General features: G+C 40.4%; 1 protein-coding gene across 3 annotated transcripts in view; it reads right to left on the bottom strand.

Annotated features, from left to right (window-relative positions):
• Positions 1–2,365: 2,365 nt before the first annotated feature.
• Positions 2,366–17,308, bottom strand: part of npas2 (neuronal PAS domain protein 2) — a 55,165-nt gene continuing 40,222 nt past the window's right edge. For 2 of the 3 annotated variants that reach the window (XM_058627003.1, XM_058627002.1), the window contains exons 4-21: positions 17,019–17,173; positions 16,816–16,907; positions 15,840–15,929; positions 14,977–15,097; positions 13,365–13,478; positions 13,084–13,202; positions 10,804–10,886; positions 10,602–10,708; positions 9,696–9,843; positions 9,513–9,597; positions 9,306–9,432; positions 8,483–8,580; positions 7,320–7,556; positions 6,040–6,306; positions 5,539–5,720; positions 5,090–5,182; positions 4,772–4,982; positions 2,366–3,830 (exon numbers count right to left, since the gene is read on the bottom strand). In XM_058627003.1, the coding sequence (XP_058482986.1) occupies positions 3,570–3,830; positions 4,772–4,982; positions 5,090–5,182; positions 5,539–5,720; positions 6,040–6,306; positions 7,320–7,556; positions 8,483–8,580; positions 9,306–9,432; positions 9,513–9,597; positions 9,696–9,843; positions 10,602–10,708; positions 10,804–10,886; positions 13,084–13,202; positions 13,365–13,478; positions 14,977–15,097; positions 15,840–15,929; positions 16,816–16,907; positions 17,019–17,173 (2,590 nt within the window). In that variant the 3' untranslated portion in view covers positions 2,366–3,569. The remainder of the gene's footprint in view (positions 3,831–4,771; positions 4,983–5,089; positions 5,183–5,538; positions 5,721–6,039; positions 6,307–7,319; positions 7,557–8,482; positions 8,581–9,305; positions 9,433–9,512; positions 9,598–9,695; positions 9,844–10,601; positions 10,709–10,803; positions 10,887–13,083; positions 13,203–13,364; positions 13,479–14,976; positions 15,098–15,839; positions 15,930–16,815; positions 16,908–17,018; positions 17,174–17,308) is intronic. The other variant, XM_058627004.1, reaches the window with a different exon arrangement.

Genomic DNA, 17,308 nt, shown 5'->3' with positions numbered 1-17,308 from the left:
GTGCAGGTGAGGCAGCGCTTTACAAACGTAAGTGTCTCATTGGAAATGGCTGCAAGCAGAGATCTGTAGATCTGTTAGGCAGCTGTAGATCTGATGAGGTGAGTCCTTTGTCCTCGCAGCACAGACCAGTGTTGACCTTTCAGTGACTAAATGAATGCATAAAATCAATCAAATAAAATAAAAACTAGTTTATTATCAGACATATAGTTTAAAATACATCTGGAATAAATAAAATGAAATCATTTCATTACAATAAGGTTTCAGTAAATAGTTAAATAATTTGCTTTGTCAGATATACAATGATTACAGAAAGTCTTCATTCACACAGAGTTTGGACCTCCAGGTGTTGAGGGTGCAAAATGTATCCAGTATATAATGTCTTTATACGATATCCTATATAAATCTAAATAGCTTCTGTTTTGATCTGAGGGTGGAAAATAATAAATTAGGACCTATGAAAATATCATTTGTATTCCAAATGGACCTGAGCTGCATTTTTAAAGCCATCGTCAGACAAAACCAGCAAACCGCACCATGGACGTGGACCACGGTTAAAGGCACACATTTATCCCCTATCCCCTCTCTGTTTGCTTCAAGACTCCTGATACAGAGGTCAGCGGGGTCACTCTCATCACCGCGTCTTCACTCGCACACTTTAAAAACGGAGTTATTGAAGGAAACCCCTCTATCCTCGTCCTCTTGCCACTTTCCCAGTGTTACAGCTGGATGACTAACACAACTCCTGTGAGGTGTGATAGTCATCCCACCGCTGCATGTTCCACAGCAATAAAGACCCACACAAGCATCTCCAATGAGTCGCTATATTTCACCCCGTTCAGACCTGGTATTAACATCCGCCCTGAGTGATCCCGTCACAAGAGTTTAGCTGTGAAGTTCAGCTTTGAATGCGCCACAAACAAACAAAACAAACCAAGACAGATGTGGTTTCTGTCGCACTTATGCAGCCTCTGCCGTAACATTATAGGTAGATTGTGTGACATTAATGGTTTATGGTCCATAAGTATGTGTATAAACTACTTTGAAATAAAAAATGATTTGGTTTGCGTGGTTAAATGCTGCGTCCACACACACAGTCAATGCACATTTTGAAGTGAAAGCTTACTATGCAAATGAGGAGGAACGACATCCTTTCTGTTATGTGAAGGCCACCGTAGTTCACCTTACGCCTGGTTCACACTGCGTCGCAGCTTTGCTGTGTCATGATTTGTGTTTTGACACATGGGAGAGAGAGAGAGTCTGCATGGGTACTAAAGTAGTTCAAAAGACACTAACATTACAATAAGAGGTGTCAGTTTTGTGTAATCATGCTGGTAGAAGATCTTTTCTCTCGAGGTGTGAATCTTTCAGAATCTAACGATTTGATTCCCTGACTCATGATTTGATTTGTGCTATAAAAAAAAAAAGTTCTGCTGTCATGAAATGAGAATAAAGTGTTTGCAGGAGTAGGAAGCTTTTATATCTGGAGAAAGACAACATAAACACAAGCAAATCCCCACAAAAAAAAAATCTAATTTATTTAAGCTGAATTTGGGTATCCTGGGTATAACGTGAAACAGCTATGTGAGGGTACGAAAAATGAAAAAGTCTTGAAACAAGTTAGGCCAATCAAAACTGAAGCAACCGTATAAAAAAAAAATAAAAATTATACTTTTATTATAATTACTGTACGATGTTTACATTAATCTTTTTTATTGACACCTCTAGCTTTATCTTGTTTTTGCTGGGAAGTGAAAAATAGGCCAGACAGCTGCAACTCAAAAATAGACGCGCTTGAGACAGCTCTAATGTGTTACCATGGCAACAGAGATGAAACACATGGAGCACTGCAGCAGCGCAAAACGGGCCTTACATGCATTAGAATGGGAGGGATCAGTGAGGGAGTCCTTATTTTGTTTCAAGATGAGACGAGACTCATTCTTACATACTGGACCTTTAACACTAATCAACATGATTCATTTTTCCTCCTTAAACTTCTGATCTGATCACAAGTTACAGCAGTGCACGCTGTGCTTTGCTTCACTCAGTTCCTCTTGTCTCGTATACTTATATATAAAAACACGATGTTCTCACAAACACAAATGACTCCAGGTGTGAACAGTCATTGTTGCTGATACCAGGTCTAAACGGGGACAACATAGGAGCGACATGTCACGTCAAGCTTAAGGAATATTCAGCTTTGTTCAGTGCAAACGAGTGGCAGTGTGAGTGTCAGCCGGTCAGAACACATTACACAAGCAGGTGCTCGCTAACCGACTACATGCACGGAGCATCACTTGGAACTGCTGCTAAATCAGAGGTCTCAAAGTCACATGGGGCCCGACACTGAATATCAAGTTATAATGACTTATTTCTCTATGGGTTTGTTTTTATTAATAGATTCATTTTGCATCATAAATACATTTGTATTGTGAACTATTTGTTGTTCCACTTTTATTTTGAAATTATGGGAAGTATCATACTTATTTTGATGACTTTTTTTCAAAAAGTTGGACTCTTTTTTGACTTGACTGGCCCCCTACTGACCAAACTAGACACTCAGAGGCCCCCAGGTCATTTGAGTTTAAGCCCCCTGTGCTTCGGTCAGTTGTTGCTAAGGGGAAAATTGGACCTTTGAGGGAAAATGTTTATAATGTCTTTCAGTACTTTTACGTTTTAGTAGTTATCTCTGAGGGATTCAACATGGCCTTAAATGCTAAATACATTTCAGCAACTTGGTGAACCTCTGCAGACACCTCCTCTTCATCTCTGCATCTTTGGCTGACAGCTTACCACAAATACTCGGGCTAGCTTTGAGAAAACCAGGAAGTGACAAGTGTGCATATAATTAATAAAATCAAGTTAACACTTAACTGGACTCTCAAACAAGGCTGTTTTCTCCTCTTTTTGTCAGAGAAAGTGCAATCACATCACCATAGCAACATTAACAACTCTTCCTTCGTAGTTAGACATGACCGACACTGCTCTGCTAACCTCCGATAGCTACCTTTAGCACCAAGCGTCAGACGCGTATATATGTCAGCTGCCTGTTTCTCCTTCTCACGAGAGCTGAAACTCTGGCCAGCACTGAGCTCAGGTCACTGTGTGGGGCTGAAGAACTGATCCATTATTAGTGAAGAAATAAATATTCTACTTTAGGGTGGGAGGCGGTTACAAAAGTGCAAACTGACACTTGAAAGGAAACTCTCTGTGTTGGATCAACATATCCACATGTAAACATGTGACTTTCCTCTTGAGAGTTTCTGATAATTGACATGTCTCAGCAGTGTCTTTCATGGATGAGTGAGCGTGCCGTGGCCCAGAACCTCAGACTGTCCTCGGTCTCCTGCAGCTCAGAGCCGCCTCTGCTCGTGGCTTCTTTTTCAATTCCACTCCTTCTTCTCGTCAGGCTGCTTCACATCAAAGGTGAAGGCTTTAAGCCTTTTCCCCACTTTTCAAGCGTTTCTGCAGCGGAACTTGACGTCAACTTTGACTGGAAATGCCACAGTGTGCTGCCGCCTACGACGCAACAACACAGAGGGGAGCGCGCCACGCTAGAGCAGTCCACAGCGCTACCGAGTGAGCATATTTCTGAAGTCTGAAACACTGCCAGTCTGGTTTTGGGAATGTTGGTATTGCCTTTGCTGCTGCTGCTGCTGCTGCTGCTGCTGCTGCTGCTGCTGCTGCTGCTGCTGCTGCTGCTGCTGCTGCGCTTGTGGTAGTTGCTGTGTTTGCGGCTGTTGCTGGATGTATCCCACAGTGCTTTGCTGTGGGACATTAGTGGTGTGTAAGAATGCTGGAGTAGACCCACTGGGTACAAGTCCTTGAGTCATCTGTTGACAAAAGAAAATTTGAATATACTTCTATTTTCTCAAACGCCTGCCAATATAATATGTATATATATATGTATATATACATATATCTATATATATAAATATATATACATATAAATATAAATATATATATATTTATATACATATATATAAATATATATATATTTATATATATTTATATATATACAAATAGTCACAAATAGTCACTGTGCACTCCCCCTGCACCGAGAACCAGCTTGAGAGATGGATGCTTGCCCTCAGGGACACAAGGAAAAACTAATTTGGCCCATTTACCAAGACTCACCTAATCTACACCAGATTAAGTCTTTGATATTTTAAGAACATGTCTGCCTTCAGACTTTTCAGACGTTTGTTCACCACTCACTCTCCCTGCACTAAAGTCCATAGAGATGTTTAGTGTTTTGAGCTCACAGGAACACAGGACTGTTGGTCCACTGCTGCCTGTTCTGTTCATTTGCAGTGGATCAACAACTCCTGTGTGCAGTGACAGAACGACATTGAAAGTGCAGATTTTCTCTATGGACTTTGGTGCAATGAGTGAGGGCTTTTACAAAGCAGCAAAACAATAAATTAGTAAACATGTTCTTAAGATCATCACAGACTTAAGCAGGTGTAGTTAGTTTTCATTAAGTACGTGTGAGTCGTAAGTGACTAAAATCTGTTTTTCCTAGTGTCCCCGGAGAGTGAGCGTATATTTCATAAGCTGGTTCTCTCCCTGAACTATCCCTTTAATATCAGACCTGTTGAATCTTGCATTACATCATTCAATGGAAACGCCAGGCTAGGTTGTTGCTACGGTAACTAAAGGATTCAGATGCAGCATAATGCCTACAATTATTATACGTGACATGTATCACTGAATATGAAATGTGAAGTCAAACAACTTGGACATGCAGCTGCAGAGCAGGTGGCGGTCATACCTGAAAGAACTGCTGGGACTGCTGCAGCTGCAGCGGGTGCTGCGAGGCCTGCGGCTGGGTGTGGTACGCTGACTGGGACTGGGGGGAGATGAAACTGTTGTGTGGGAACATGATTGGGGACGTGAAGACCGGAGACGGCACCAGGACGGCGTTGCAGTTGACCTGTTGCATGGAGAACGACGGGGCAATGATCTGCTGCTCCAGCGTGTATCTGTGGGGAGGGAACAATGTAGAGCTCAGACATGGTGTGTGTGTGTTCTGGGTATTACTCATGTTGTGGGGACCTAAATCTATAAATGTGTGTGTGTGTGTCCTCACATGGCTTGGGAGAGGCCCATGTTGCACTGGGAAGGCTGTGAATTGACAGTGCTTGTAGGAACCAGCGTCTGCATTGGTTGGTTGAGAAGCATGCTGCACAATTCAAAAAAAAAGAAAAGAAAGAAAGACATTAATAACTGAACAAACTGAGGATTTTTCTGACAGATAATTGTGATTTAAGGGGTGATGTAGTTAAGTTTTCTTTGAAAGCTTTGAATGTATTTATTGATTGATTCATAATTAACGGATCAGACGTATTTACTTTCAACATAAGGACAACATAAATCTGAGGAAAAGAAGCATGAAAAGAAACAACAGTGAGTCTCAGAATCAGGTTTTCCTATCCAATATCTCATAAAGTAAAACAACAGTGGTCATGTACAATCCAGCTGCTCACAGTAAGAAGATGATGGAGAAAATCTGTTTTCAGTGTGTGTGTAAAAACTCACCGTAGCTGTCCATCCTGGTTGAACTCAGTGTCTGTGTGTCTTTGGTTTGCGTCCTGCACAGGTCTGGTGTTGGTCTGAGAGAACATCATGGGGTTGCTGTAGAAGGGCATGGTCAGACTGGTGTTGGTCTGTACAGGCAGACTCACTGACACCTGCCCGCCTCGAGCGATCCTCTGCTGCACCTGTACTCAAACACACACAGCAATTCTGGTTAAAACATTTAAAAACAATAGAATTCACCATTTAACCATCACCTCACAAATTAGGTTTTGAAATTAACTTCACACCTGATTAACTTCTTGTCATATCATGACTTTATTCTCATAATATAACAACTTTATTTTCATAATTACACATTTTTTCTTGTAATAATACTACATTCTCTTCTTTAACTCTATTCTCGTGCTATGACGACCTTGTTCTTGTAATATTTTTTCTTCAGTATGGCACGAATGCTCCACCGTAATCTTTCTAGTCTTGTCTGTAGATTTGCATTTTCACCTGTGTTGCCAAGGGAGAGCTGTTCTCTCTCAGGAGTGAGTGTGGGGATGAAGAGTGGGCCCCACAGCCTGCTGCTTTTTTGGGCTGAGGGCCTGACAATTGTCTGATGACCCCTGCCTGGTTGTGCTGGGTCACACTGCCCGGGCCCTGCTGCTGCTGCTGCTGCTGCTGCTGAGGCTGAGGCTGCTGAGGCTGCTGCTGAGGCTGCTGCTGCTGCTGCTGCTGCTGGGCTGGGCCAAAGTCATTGACAGGCTGCTGTAACAACATCTAACACACACACAGGTGAAAGGTGTTATGTGTATTCTGGTACACAGTAGTGTGTCTGACACAGTTGGTGGAGGTAACACTCTGGTAACACGTTGCAGGAAAATGTGTGTATGGCTCATGTTGCCTTCACACTCAGGAGGCAAAGACATGAAATCACTGGGCTTTACTAACCAAACATTACGACAGGACGGAAGAATCCTCTCTCTGTCTGTTATGTAGGTCATGAGAGAACTTGCAGCTGAACTGGTTAGTGTTTGCCTCTTGGTGGCGTCATTCCATCATGACAGTGAGGGGTTTGGTAACATGAGCCTACAATCATGTTGACTTTTCCAAACAGCAAGAATATACATGTGACTAATATTTGTATGTCACAAAACTGAAGGGTCAGTTCAGGTATTTTTTTCTCATGCAGTATTGTTGTAGAACCACAAAACAATGTATGCATAGACAGCATAACAACTTCATTAGCATGAATAACATGAATAAATGATTAGATAAAACATTCATTAACTGTAAGTAAATGCTTATAACAGCATTAAGTAATGTAAATAATGTACCCTTATTGTAAAGTGTAATGCAGGCAAAACATTATTTGAATCAGAACTCTCAGGTTCTACATAAATGATCCATAATAATCCATTCACATAAACTTAACAGTTTGCAAAGCATTTGGTCAAGCTTTATTCAAGCTTAGTTAAAAAAACAGACATTATAAAATGATCATATTCATGAGTCACCTGCACTACTTTCACATACTTTGGTAGATTAAATCTCTTTATCCGTATCTTCTCCAACAAGGAAGTTACGTTCAAACCCCATTTGTCAGTCTGTTTGTGAGCAGCCCAACTCAAACATGTAATGAGAAATTTGGATGATTTTCTGGGAATATAGTCTGGGAATCTGCTCTGTAATCAGATTTTTTTTCCTTTACGATATTGAAGAGTGTGTTGAAATGCAGCGGCCGATAACCCAGACATTAATCATTTCATGTTTCTGAGAGGCATTGGTGTTACCTGGATGTTAGCCAGCTGAAGTTTCTCCTTGATGTCATGCAGCTCCTGCTGCTGTGTCTTAATGTCGGCCTGCAGAATCCGTGTCCTCTCCTCCAGCTGCTCCTTCAGCTGGTTCATGATGCCGAGCTGAGGCTCCTGCAGCTGATACATGGACGAAGACTGCTGCTTCTGCTGCTGCTGCTGCTGCTGCTGCTGTTGCTGTTGCTGCTGATGCTGCTGCTGCTTGGTTTGCTGTTGCTGTAATTACAGGATTGAAAAATTTAAGTGGGGACATACATGAGGAAAAGCCTGTGACTTTTCTCTTATACTACATTTAATTTTTTGACATAGAGACTATGATTTGGTATCAGCCTTGTCAACCACTACAGTCTTAACTTTGAACCTGCAGTTAAAATTGTGGATACACAATATTGGACTTTTTGCCAATATCCGATATATCGGGAGTGCTTGGGCCGATAACTGATACCAATACACTGTATATACATATTTCCATGTGCCATACTCATTCAGAGGTCATTCAGTTATATTTTTCATACTCATGTTGCAGCAGATGTAGATATGCATTTTCTTCAGTGTGCAAAATAAATAAATGTAAAAAAAAAAGAATAGCTGTAGAGGACGCCAAGTCAAGGAGGTAGCAGTGTATTCAGCCTACTGTTTTAGTCAGTCAGGGGATTTTGGCATGTTTGTCGATATCCAATAATACATTTTTAAGCCAATATCGGCCGATCATAATATTATCATGCATCCCTGGTTAAAATCTTATGGATAAGTACTTAATAACTCAACAAGCAAAATCTGGAAAGATACAAGCAAACAAATTCAGACTTAATCCTACAGATTATCTTCTAACAGTTTTTTTTTTTCTTGGAGCTACTGCACACAAGCAATAGATGATGACATAAAACAGAATGATATTGTGCACAAATGGAGCAGAGGAGGGGAATCGGGCAGGAGAGGAGGTCAACACACTGACCAATGTGGAGTGCTTGTTGCAAGTAAGAGAGACAGGGAGGCTCATTTGGGGAACAAGGTCAAAGGAATTTTGTCTTTGGGCCAAATTCTACAGGGGGAAACAACAACGTTTTACCAGATTGGTACATTATTGTACCAATCTGGTGTGGCTCTTTTTCACTGAGCGTCATGTCTGTGGATCAACTGACCTTTGAACCACTGGACTGGAGTCTGGCAGATGTCTTCTCTGTTGTAATGGAGGCAGACTGCCATGATGGAGTGCAGGCCTCTGTGTAGGAGTTAGCTGCTGCAGAGGAGACACACCTCAATCAATCAGTATCTGACAGTATCTTCACTTAGATCTTAAAGGGATAGTTCAGGTATTTTTGAGGTATGAGTATGTAAGTATGAGGTACTGACACATCTCAGCGCTGACTCTGCCGTCCCACTGAAAACATGGCTACTCGCGGGAATGTTATTTTATCTGACCTAGTATAGCAGGTAATATACTGTATATAGCAATATTGTGACATTTTATGTAAGTTTAATGTCAGTATTTGCCCTCAATCTTAATTTATTTGTTAATTTTTATATTGAGAGTGAGCACTTTTTGTGAAGCTAAATCTTTCAAATATGACATGCAGCTGTAATAACCACATGTACAGTATGTGTTGAAAGATATGCAAGTTCAGAAATAAAGTGAAGAGGACTGATCATTGATGATCGTATGATTGTATCCCCATGTTAACATGTAAACAATAATATGGGAATTATTGCTCCTAGTCTTAAGTTTTGATCAGTGGTGATTTAATGTGTGGGTGTGTAGATTTCACACTGAAGTTTGGGAATGGTTGAAATAAAGTATGATTCATTAACTTCTGATTTGGTTAGTAACAGAAGTATCACGTCTGATCACGAGATCTTGTCAAATTAAAACACCATGGTTTGAATTTATTTTACAGTAGCCACTCAATGTCATATACTGTAGGGACAGGATGTGTGCACATATGGACCTGCCGCTGAGTGACTCACATGCAGAGTCTGAAAGTGCCGTGTGGGAGGACTTCCGTGAGCTGTGGGACGATACTGAACGAGCACCACTGTTTCTGTCTGGTGTAGGGTTCAGTGTGGAGCAGATGTCCAAGTACAGCTCCTGAGCCTGGAACACAGAGAGCAACATATGAAAGAGAAGTTCATGAAGGCTGACCTTGTACAGAAGAAGGGCTCATGACTCTTTACCTTCACAGAGGAGGGAGCATTCTCGGGTGGAGACAGCTCCTCAAGGCCAAACGCTCTCCTCCTTTCAGCTCGCACTTCGGCATAACTGAATGACAGCAGATAGAGGTGGTACATGTTACCGGTGTAGTTGGACACCAGGGCGATCAAAAGGTGACAAAAAGTGACCACAACAGTCAGTCTTACCTGACAACAGTGTGAGTGCAGACAATGAACTCAGGTTTGGAGTTCCACTGGTGGTACGTGATGTAGTAGTGAGTCTGCAACCAAATCCACTGCTGACCTTTGGTCAAGAAGCGATAGTAACAGGATTTACCTTTCCCAAACTGCATTACTGAGGAGAGGGAACAAAGTCTGTGTCATGTTCAGGTGTCACTGATCAAAGCTTTTTCCATGCACTCACACACTGGATTCATTTAAAAAGGGACAGATGTATGTATGTATGTATGTGATAGTTAGTGAATGACTGAGCTGTGCAGACCCCCTTCACCAAGATCCATCATAAGACAGGAAGGCTCGCTCTCACTGAAAACATGGCTCCCTGATTCAAACTTAACTCTTTAGCAAGTCCAGTCGCCAACACCTAACTATAGAAGATGACTAAAGCTGCGTTTCCATCGAGTGGAACGGTCCGGTTTGGTACAGTACATCTTTTTTGGCGTTTCCATTAGGAATAGTGGCAGAATAACCAGCCCCGACCTTCAATTTGGCATGATTCCCTTGAGTTACCAGAGTAAAATGGTATGGTACTGTCAGGGTGGAGCTGTGTCATTGCACCGGTTTGACATCACGCTACGTATCTTGCTACACGGCCATTGGGCACAGCCCACACCCGGCCACCAGGTACTATTCTCAGTTGAAACGTAAGCCTGACCCAGGTCTTTACCATTCTAAACCATACTGTACTGCACCAAACAACACCATACCATAATGGAAACACAGCATATGTGTCAGAATGTCACAGACTATTTACATCATACAACCACAGTTTAAAAAAATGCAAATTTTCCCTTTCAGTTAACTACAGCTTATTTCTCTGGGATGGAGTCCTGGTGTTAAAGGGTTGATAAGAAAGAAGCAGATGTAACTTACACTGATTGTGACACTGAGCTATTAGCTCCAGGTCATCGACATGATAGTAATCATAGCCAGACGTTCCTAGAACCTCAAAGGGTAAGTAGCCAATGATTGGTGAAGCTCTGAAACAACAAAAAAACATGACCAACATGTTAAAAAAAAAAAAAAAAAAACATTCTTTTTACATGGTCAAATGAAAGAAGGCAAACCTTTTTACCTGTGATCCAAAAACAGGAACTTCCATTCAAGGCTGTGTCTGGAAGTGAATTCATCACACGGATCCTCCACGTTACACAAATCCTAGACAAAGGCAACAGTCACAGAGCTTGTGAGTCACTACTAACGTCACAACAGAGCAAATAATTAGCACTCATAACATTCTATTCAGACATTAATTATCAGCTACTTAACAAGGCATACAACGACAAGAATAATACTCATACCATGTTGTCACATGACGACACATAACCTGGCATCAAGCACATGGGCAGATTTGGATTGTTTTGACATTTTAATTTTCAAAATGTATGTATACTGTGGAAACAAACTAGTCTGCACGAGAACCAGAGCTCACAAAGTCCAAAATCAAAAGATCCATGACATCAAGAATTGTTCTATTCAACCTAAATGTGCAATTACTGTCTTTCACCCCAGGAGCTGTGAGAGAATAGATATGCTCTCTGAGCATATCTATTGACCTATTGACATTTACAAGTGGAAAAGTAAAAGAGGAAAAGAAAAGAAAGGACAGTCATGCATTATATATGAAAACTATTACAAATAATCATCACATATGTATAACAATGTCCTATACAAATAAATGTGTCTTGCCTTGCCTCCTCATTACTTTGATTAAAGTTAGGATTCGCTCTGGTAAAGCCTGAAGCCTAGTTATGCTGAGGTGCAGGATCAAACTCTGAAACTACTACTCATATAGCTATTATCATTATAACTATAAGTTATTATCAGGAAGCAGCGTTATGATCATTATTTCTAGTGCTTGGTAGTGCTGCTGTTGATGTTCTTCTTTCTTCTTCTAATAATAATTCATGGCAGGCAGTACACTGAGAGATGTACGGTTCTGACGGTTCTGAGTTGACTTTGGTGTTTTAAAAACCTACCGACACTACTGACAAACAAGGCAGCAGTAGATCAGCAGGTCCGGTGTCACTGCTAGCTAAAAAACACTGATTTTCTCAATGAACTTTGGCGCAGGAGAGAACTTCAGCTCTCGTCAGAAAAGGCTATTACAGAGTGAAATTACAGAGTGAATTAGATTAAATGCAATTCAAGCTCAAAAAGGTTAACAGGCAGCAGAGGTCAGTTCTATCGGAGCCATGCTTGTAGGTGGTGCCATTTTATACAGTTTATTTTATATTTTATACAAAGTATAAATCTGATTACCTTTAAGATCTGATGTATGCTTGTCATTTTATCATTGGGGAGGTACATGTTGTGCCACAAGTAATCTCTAGAGAGGACTCAACTCTGTAGAGTCAGTATCAACTCAAATGTGTCACAACTCTCAAAATCCCCCCGGATCATAGACCACAGCTCATTGATTGATTAGTTGAGTGATAATTATCGGTTTCAGTGCTGCCCCTATTCTGTTCCTCTGAGGGTAATGATGCCACATACATGCAACACAAACTGAGGAAAACACAGAGAGCGTTTATCAGGGTTTTTTGAAGTGCTGTTGTATGAGGTAATGACATGGTCTGCACTGACTCAGCTGTGTACCCCTCCTGTGCTGGGACAAACTCTCATTCACACTGAGAGCATGACTGCCAGTGAAGACACAAGGAAACACATTTCAGCCACTTAATAAAAGGCTCCCCTCATAAATGTTATGCCTACATATGTCAATGATATCTTAAATATATAACACTTATAAGACAGCTTTTTCAAACAAGAAACTGAGGTTTGTAAACTACTAATTCTCCCACACCAAACTCCTGGTCTACTGCTGCTTCATTTGGTAAGGTTGTGTCACTGAGGTAACTGAAGGATTTAAAACACCTAAAACAACACATTTGAACATACTGATGGAGGTAGCAGGGGATCAACAAGTCCTGTGTGCTGCGCTCATTTTTCTCTATGGACTTTAGTGTGGGAGAGTGAGTGGTTTACCAAGTGACAAAAACTTTTGTTTCTTCAGTCAGGAAAGGTTGTCTAAGCAGCTAACATACTGCATTCTTAAAAATGTCATAGACAGTCTCTCCAGGTTTTGATGTGGGAGACTGAGAAGTTCACAAATTTCAATTTCTAGTCGGTCAAAGCTGTGAGATACGGGGATGAGCTCATAGTCAGGTGAAGATAAATATTTTTCTTTGTGTCCCTGCTCGCAGCAATGTTTTCACTGATAACCAGTGTTCATGTCTCTGGTTTACTGGCAAAGAGGGCACACACACTGCATTCAGGTGCCAGAATCTGATAAAACCACCCTTCAAAATACCTGAACTGTCTCTTTAAGTTTGAAAATCCCAAGTGATCTTACCTTAAGAAACTGTGGAGTGACTAATCGTACAGTAGCAATGAGGCAGACCTGCTCCTCCAGGGCTGACTGCAGGCTTCTTGGTAAGGTCATGTCAAGCCCGTTACAAGAAGGTCTAGGCACTATGTGACACAAGACACAATATAACTATGACATCCATCATTATCTCCTCCACTGAAAAATAACTTTTTACATATTATTTTCACACTGTTTAGTAAATAAAGGTAAAGAGACATTGTGCACAACTTTGACAGAACAAGGACAAAATAATAATAATTCCATACCATTGTTGTGAAACTTGAAATCTCCAACAAACTTGACGTATTCATACACAGGCGGCTCTTTTGGGTCAATGTTACCTCTGGCGAGATGACAGCAAAATTCAATTTGTGCCTCATCTGAAAAACAATAATTTTTACAGTATAGTTATTTTTCAATACACATATTTTCATAACACCATGAGTTATTAATGAGGTACTTTTTAATTGTGTTTGCTTTGTTTGACAGAGGTGTAGTGTAGTGTGCAAATAAGGAAAAGAGTTAAGTAGAATTGATATAAGACAACATCATAATTGCTTAGGTCGTATTTTAACACAATCACTGCTACATAATATGGCTGCAACTAATGATTATATTTATAGATTAATGTCGGACACTGTATCAAATTTAGTTGCCTGGTTGATAAAATTCAGAAAATGGTGCAAACTCAATTATTACTACAAAATGGTGTTTTTCATTTTATTGTATTTTATTTAAAACAAAACACTGAAACCAATACATTGATTATCAAGTGCAATTAGTTGATCAATAATAAATAAATTGCTCCAGCCAAACTGTAACTCTCTTTTGGGGAGGAAAGTATGTAAGTAAGTAGGGCCTTATGTTGCATTTTTTAAAAACATGAATTGTATGTGCTGCACAGTTGATAAAAACCAATGCATGAAACCAATACATGTATACAAAGGTCATGTTAGACCTTTCAAAATAAGAGGAAATCAGTGAAGGCTTACCCTGTAAAAATGTGTTTTCAAATGCAGATGCAGATTAATCTTCCATTACCTCTCTAAATGCCAATAATTGGACATTATGACAATAACTATGGACCCACTTTGGCCACATGTTTTGGATTGACTGGCCAAGGAAGTTCAAACACCATTTGAAGATATTTTTATGTTGAAATTCCACATTTGACATAACATGACCGGGTGTAATTTGAACAGTTAGTTATCCAGACAATGTTCACACAGGAAAGACCAAGGACGGATGTCTCTTTTAACAATGGAGACATACTGAGACAGTTTTGTTAAGAACAGTTTGAGACGACTCTCCTTATTACAAAAGCTCAATAGTGACAGAGGATTAAGGTCAGTGTCTTGAGCCCTAGATACAACATTGCTGTGGATTACTGTGCCAACCTAACAGTGATTTAAAGTCTTAACTATGATACTAAGCTAGCTCCTATTATAAGCTGAAAGGCTAATCATAGATACACACTAATCAGCAATCCAATAAAGTACAGACCCATATTCAGGAACTTGCTCTATATATAAAGAGCTTAACGTGGTATTTACAGTGTTAATGCCATTTTGAGATGATCTGAAACACTAAAAAAGAACTTGAGACTTATTTAAAGAGTCAAGTGAGTGTTGTTGTTTCTGGATTTCAGATCAAAAACGTTACAAATTACACAAAATACTGAGCAACAAATGAGAACGCTACGATACACTGAAAGTGACCTCCTGAGAGAACGGGAGACAATCTACAGAGCATTGACCTTTTAACTCCTGTTGTGCTTCAATGTGATGACCCAGACACAGTCTGGTGTGATGGTAGAAAGTGGTGTTAGAAATAGACAGGCCAGACGTGTGCAGAGAGACCGCGCAGCAGGATACTCACTGTCAAAATAGTCTGTAGCAATGGGGTCAGTCATCAGCATGTGGGATGAGAGCAGCTTATACACCTCCCCATGTTCCCGCTCCGGGAGGAAATTCAAGATATTTTGGTCCACCATATCTGACTGGTACAGGAAAGATGAGTCAGTCTTTTGGGTAGAATGTGATATGCAACTGTGCTGCTATAGAAGTATAAATGTGTCTGACGTAATCAGGAAAATGTTTTTTTGGCTACCAGGACACAAGGAAAAACTGATGTTAGACTCTACCCTATGCCAAAGTCCATTGAGAAAATGAGCGGTTTTGCATCACAGCACATAGAATTTGTGGATCCATTGCTGCTTTCATCAGTAAGTGCATAGTAAAATGTTGTGTCTTTGGTGTTTGAAATCCTTGATTCAGATTTACCTTAGTGACACAAACTTGCAGACTGAGGCAGCAGTAGGCCAGAAGCTCCTGTGTCCCTATGAGTTAAAAAACACTGATTTTCTCAATGGACTTTGGTGTGGGAGACTGAGCGGTTTACAAACTTCAGTTTTCCAGTCAGAAAATGAGTCTAATGATGAGATAAATTGGCATATTCTTATAATATTGTAGACGTATGCAAGCATAAAAGATACAGCCCATTCGGAAAAACATTTCATTCTGAACGAGAGGGCTGGTATATGCTGATAGTGATTTGGATTGGTCGATTCGAACAAGACTTCCTGGTGTGGTGCTGTCGAGTGTCTGATCCAGATTGGAATGATTTTCATTTCAAAACAGAATAATGGACAGACACGACACAGATGAGGAGAGAGACTGTGTGTGTGTGAGAGAGAGAGAGAGAGAGAGAGAGACAGAGAGAGAGAACACTTCCTTACTTACTGGTAAATGGCCAGTAAGTGAAGACACGCTGTCAGATACGTATATGATGTTTCCATCGGTGGTTAGTGCAATCAAGAAACCATCCAGGGCCTGGAAGTGAAAAGACATCAGGACTTGTCAATCAGGCTACAAATACAGTTTGATTAACTGTGGAAATTAAGGATAATGAATGCTCCATTGCTACACATGTTTGATAACTGTCTCTCAAAAAAGACATTTATCAATTTCGGACAAAAACATTTTTTAATTTGTGCATCTCCAAAAGGGGTTTCAGTTGTCTCCATGGTAACCACACACTATCCTCCAGTCAACTCTTTTAGTTATCTTACATTGTATCATCCCATCAATTTGTCTATTTGTATCGTCTTACTTTTTCTAGATAATGATAACTGATGGATTTAAGGAAGTTGTTGATATAACTGAGGAGGTCAGTTGAGGATTTAAGTCCTGATAATTGTCACATATCATATATATTATGGGCAGCTGTGGATCAGTAGGTAGAGTGGGTCAATATCCAACCTGAAGGGCTGGGTGTTTGATCCCTTCTCCACTAATCCACATGAAGATGTATCCCTGGGCGAGACATTTAAACCTCAAACCTCCTGGCTGCTTTGCTGTAAGAGTGTGAATGGTGTTATAGAGGCAATACTGCATATAGATTTGAAAAGTGCAGGGTCAAGCACTTGATGAGCTGTCTACAAAAGAGCTATATAAATACAGACTATTTACCATACAGCAGCAGTAGATAACAGCAGTGCAAAGCAGTTTGACATGTCATTGGTGAGGGGGTATTTTGTTTTTTTGGATCATTCTGCTTCAAAGTGCCTCCTTGACTCGTCCTTCTTACATTTTCCACCAAGCTTCTAAATAAAGAACTTTAAAAACAAATAACTGAGCCAAACATTTACTTCTTCTCATATTTCCTCTGGCCCTGTAAGCCTTTATTTCTTATTATCAATAATCGTCACAATTTTACCTCCAACATCAGCTGTGTGAACTCCTCATTACTAAGGAACGAAGGCTTCCAGTCCTGTCTCACATCACAGGTTTCATTCTGTGCAGTGATGTCTGAAGGAGACGGAGGGTGAAATTAAAAAACAATAAACATGAATTAAGTCACGAAACTTGACATTTTTCCAGAGGAGAAGTGTTTTTACAGAAATATTTCCATTTCCATACCCTTCTGTTTCTGCAAGAAGTCGATAGTTCTCTGTAATATGGTGGACTTGTCCATCTTGCGTGGATGTCCTTGGCCCTGCAGCATAGTGCACAGCTCCTTGATGAGCACATTGAATTGGTCTCTTCTTTTCTTTTCCGATTTGTTCCGGGATGCCCTTAACATATGGACAAAGGAAAACAATTAGGAATCAGTGTAGCTACAGGCAAGAGCTCAGCTAAGCAAAAAAAAAAAGAAGAAAAGAAAGTGAGCTGCTCTATTGAGAAATCATTCTATTAAACATATTAGGAAT

Source organism: Solea solea, chromosome 4 (genome assembly GCF_958295425.1).
Source record: "Solea solea chromosome 4, fSolSol10.1, whole genome shotgun sequence".
Taxonomy (NCBI): domain Eukaryota; kingdom Metazoa; phylum Chordata; class Actinopteri; order Pleuronectiformes; family Soleidae; genus Solea; species Solea solea.
Note: the sequence above shows the minus strand (reverse complement) of the source record. Positions and strands in the feature narration are given on the sequence as shown.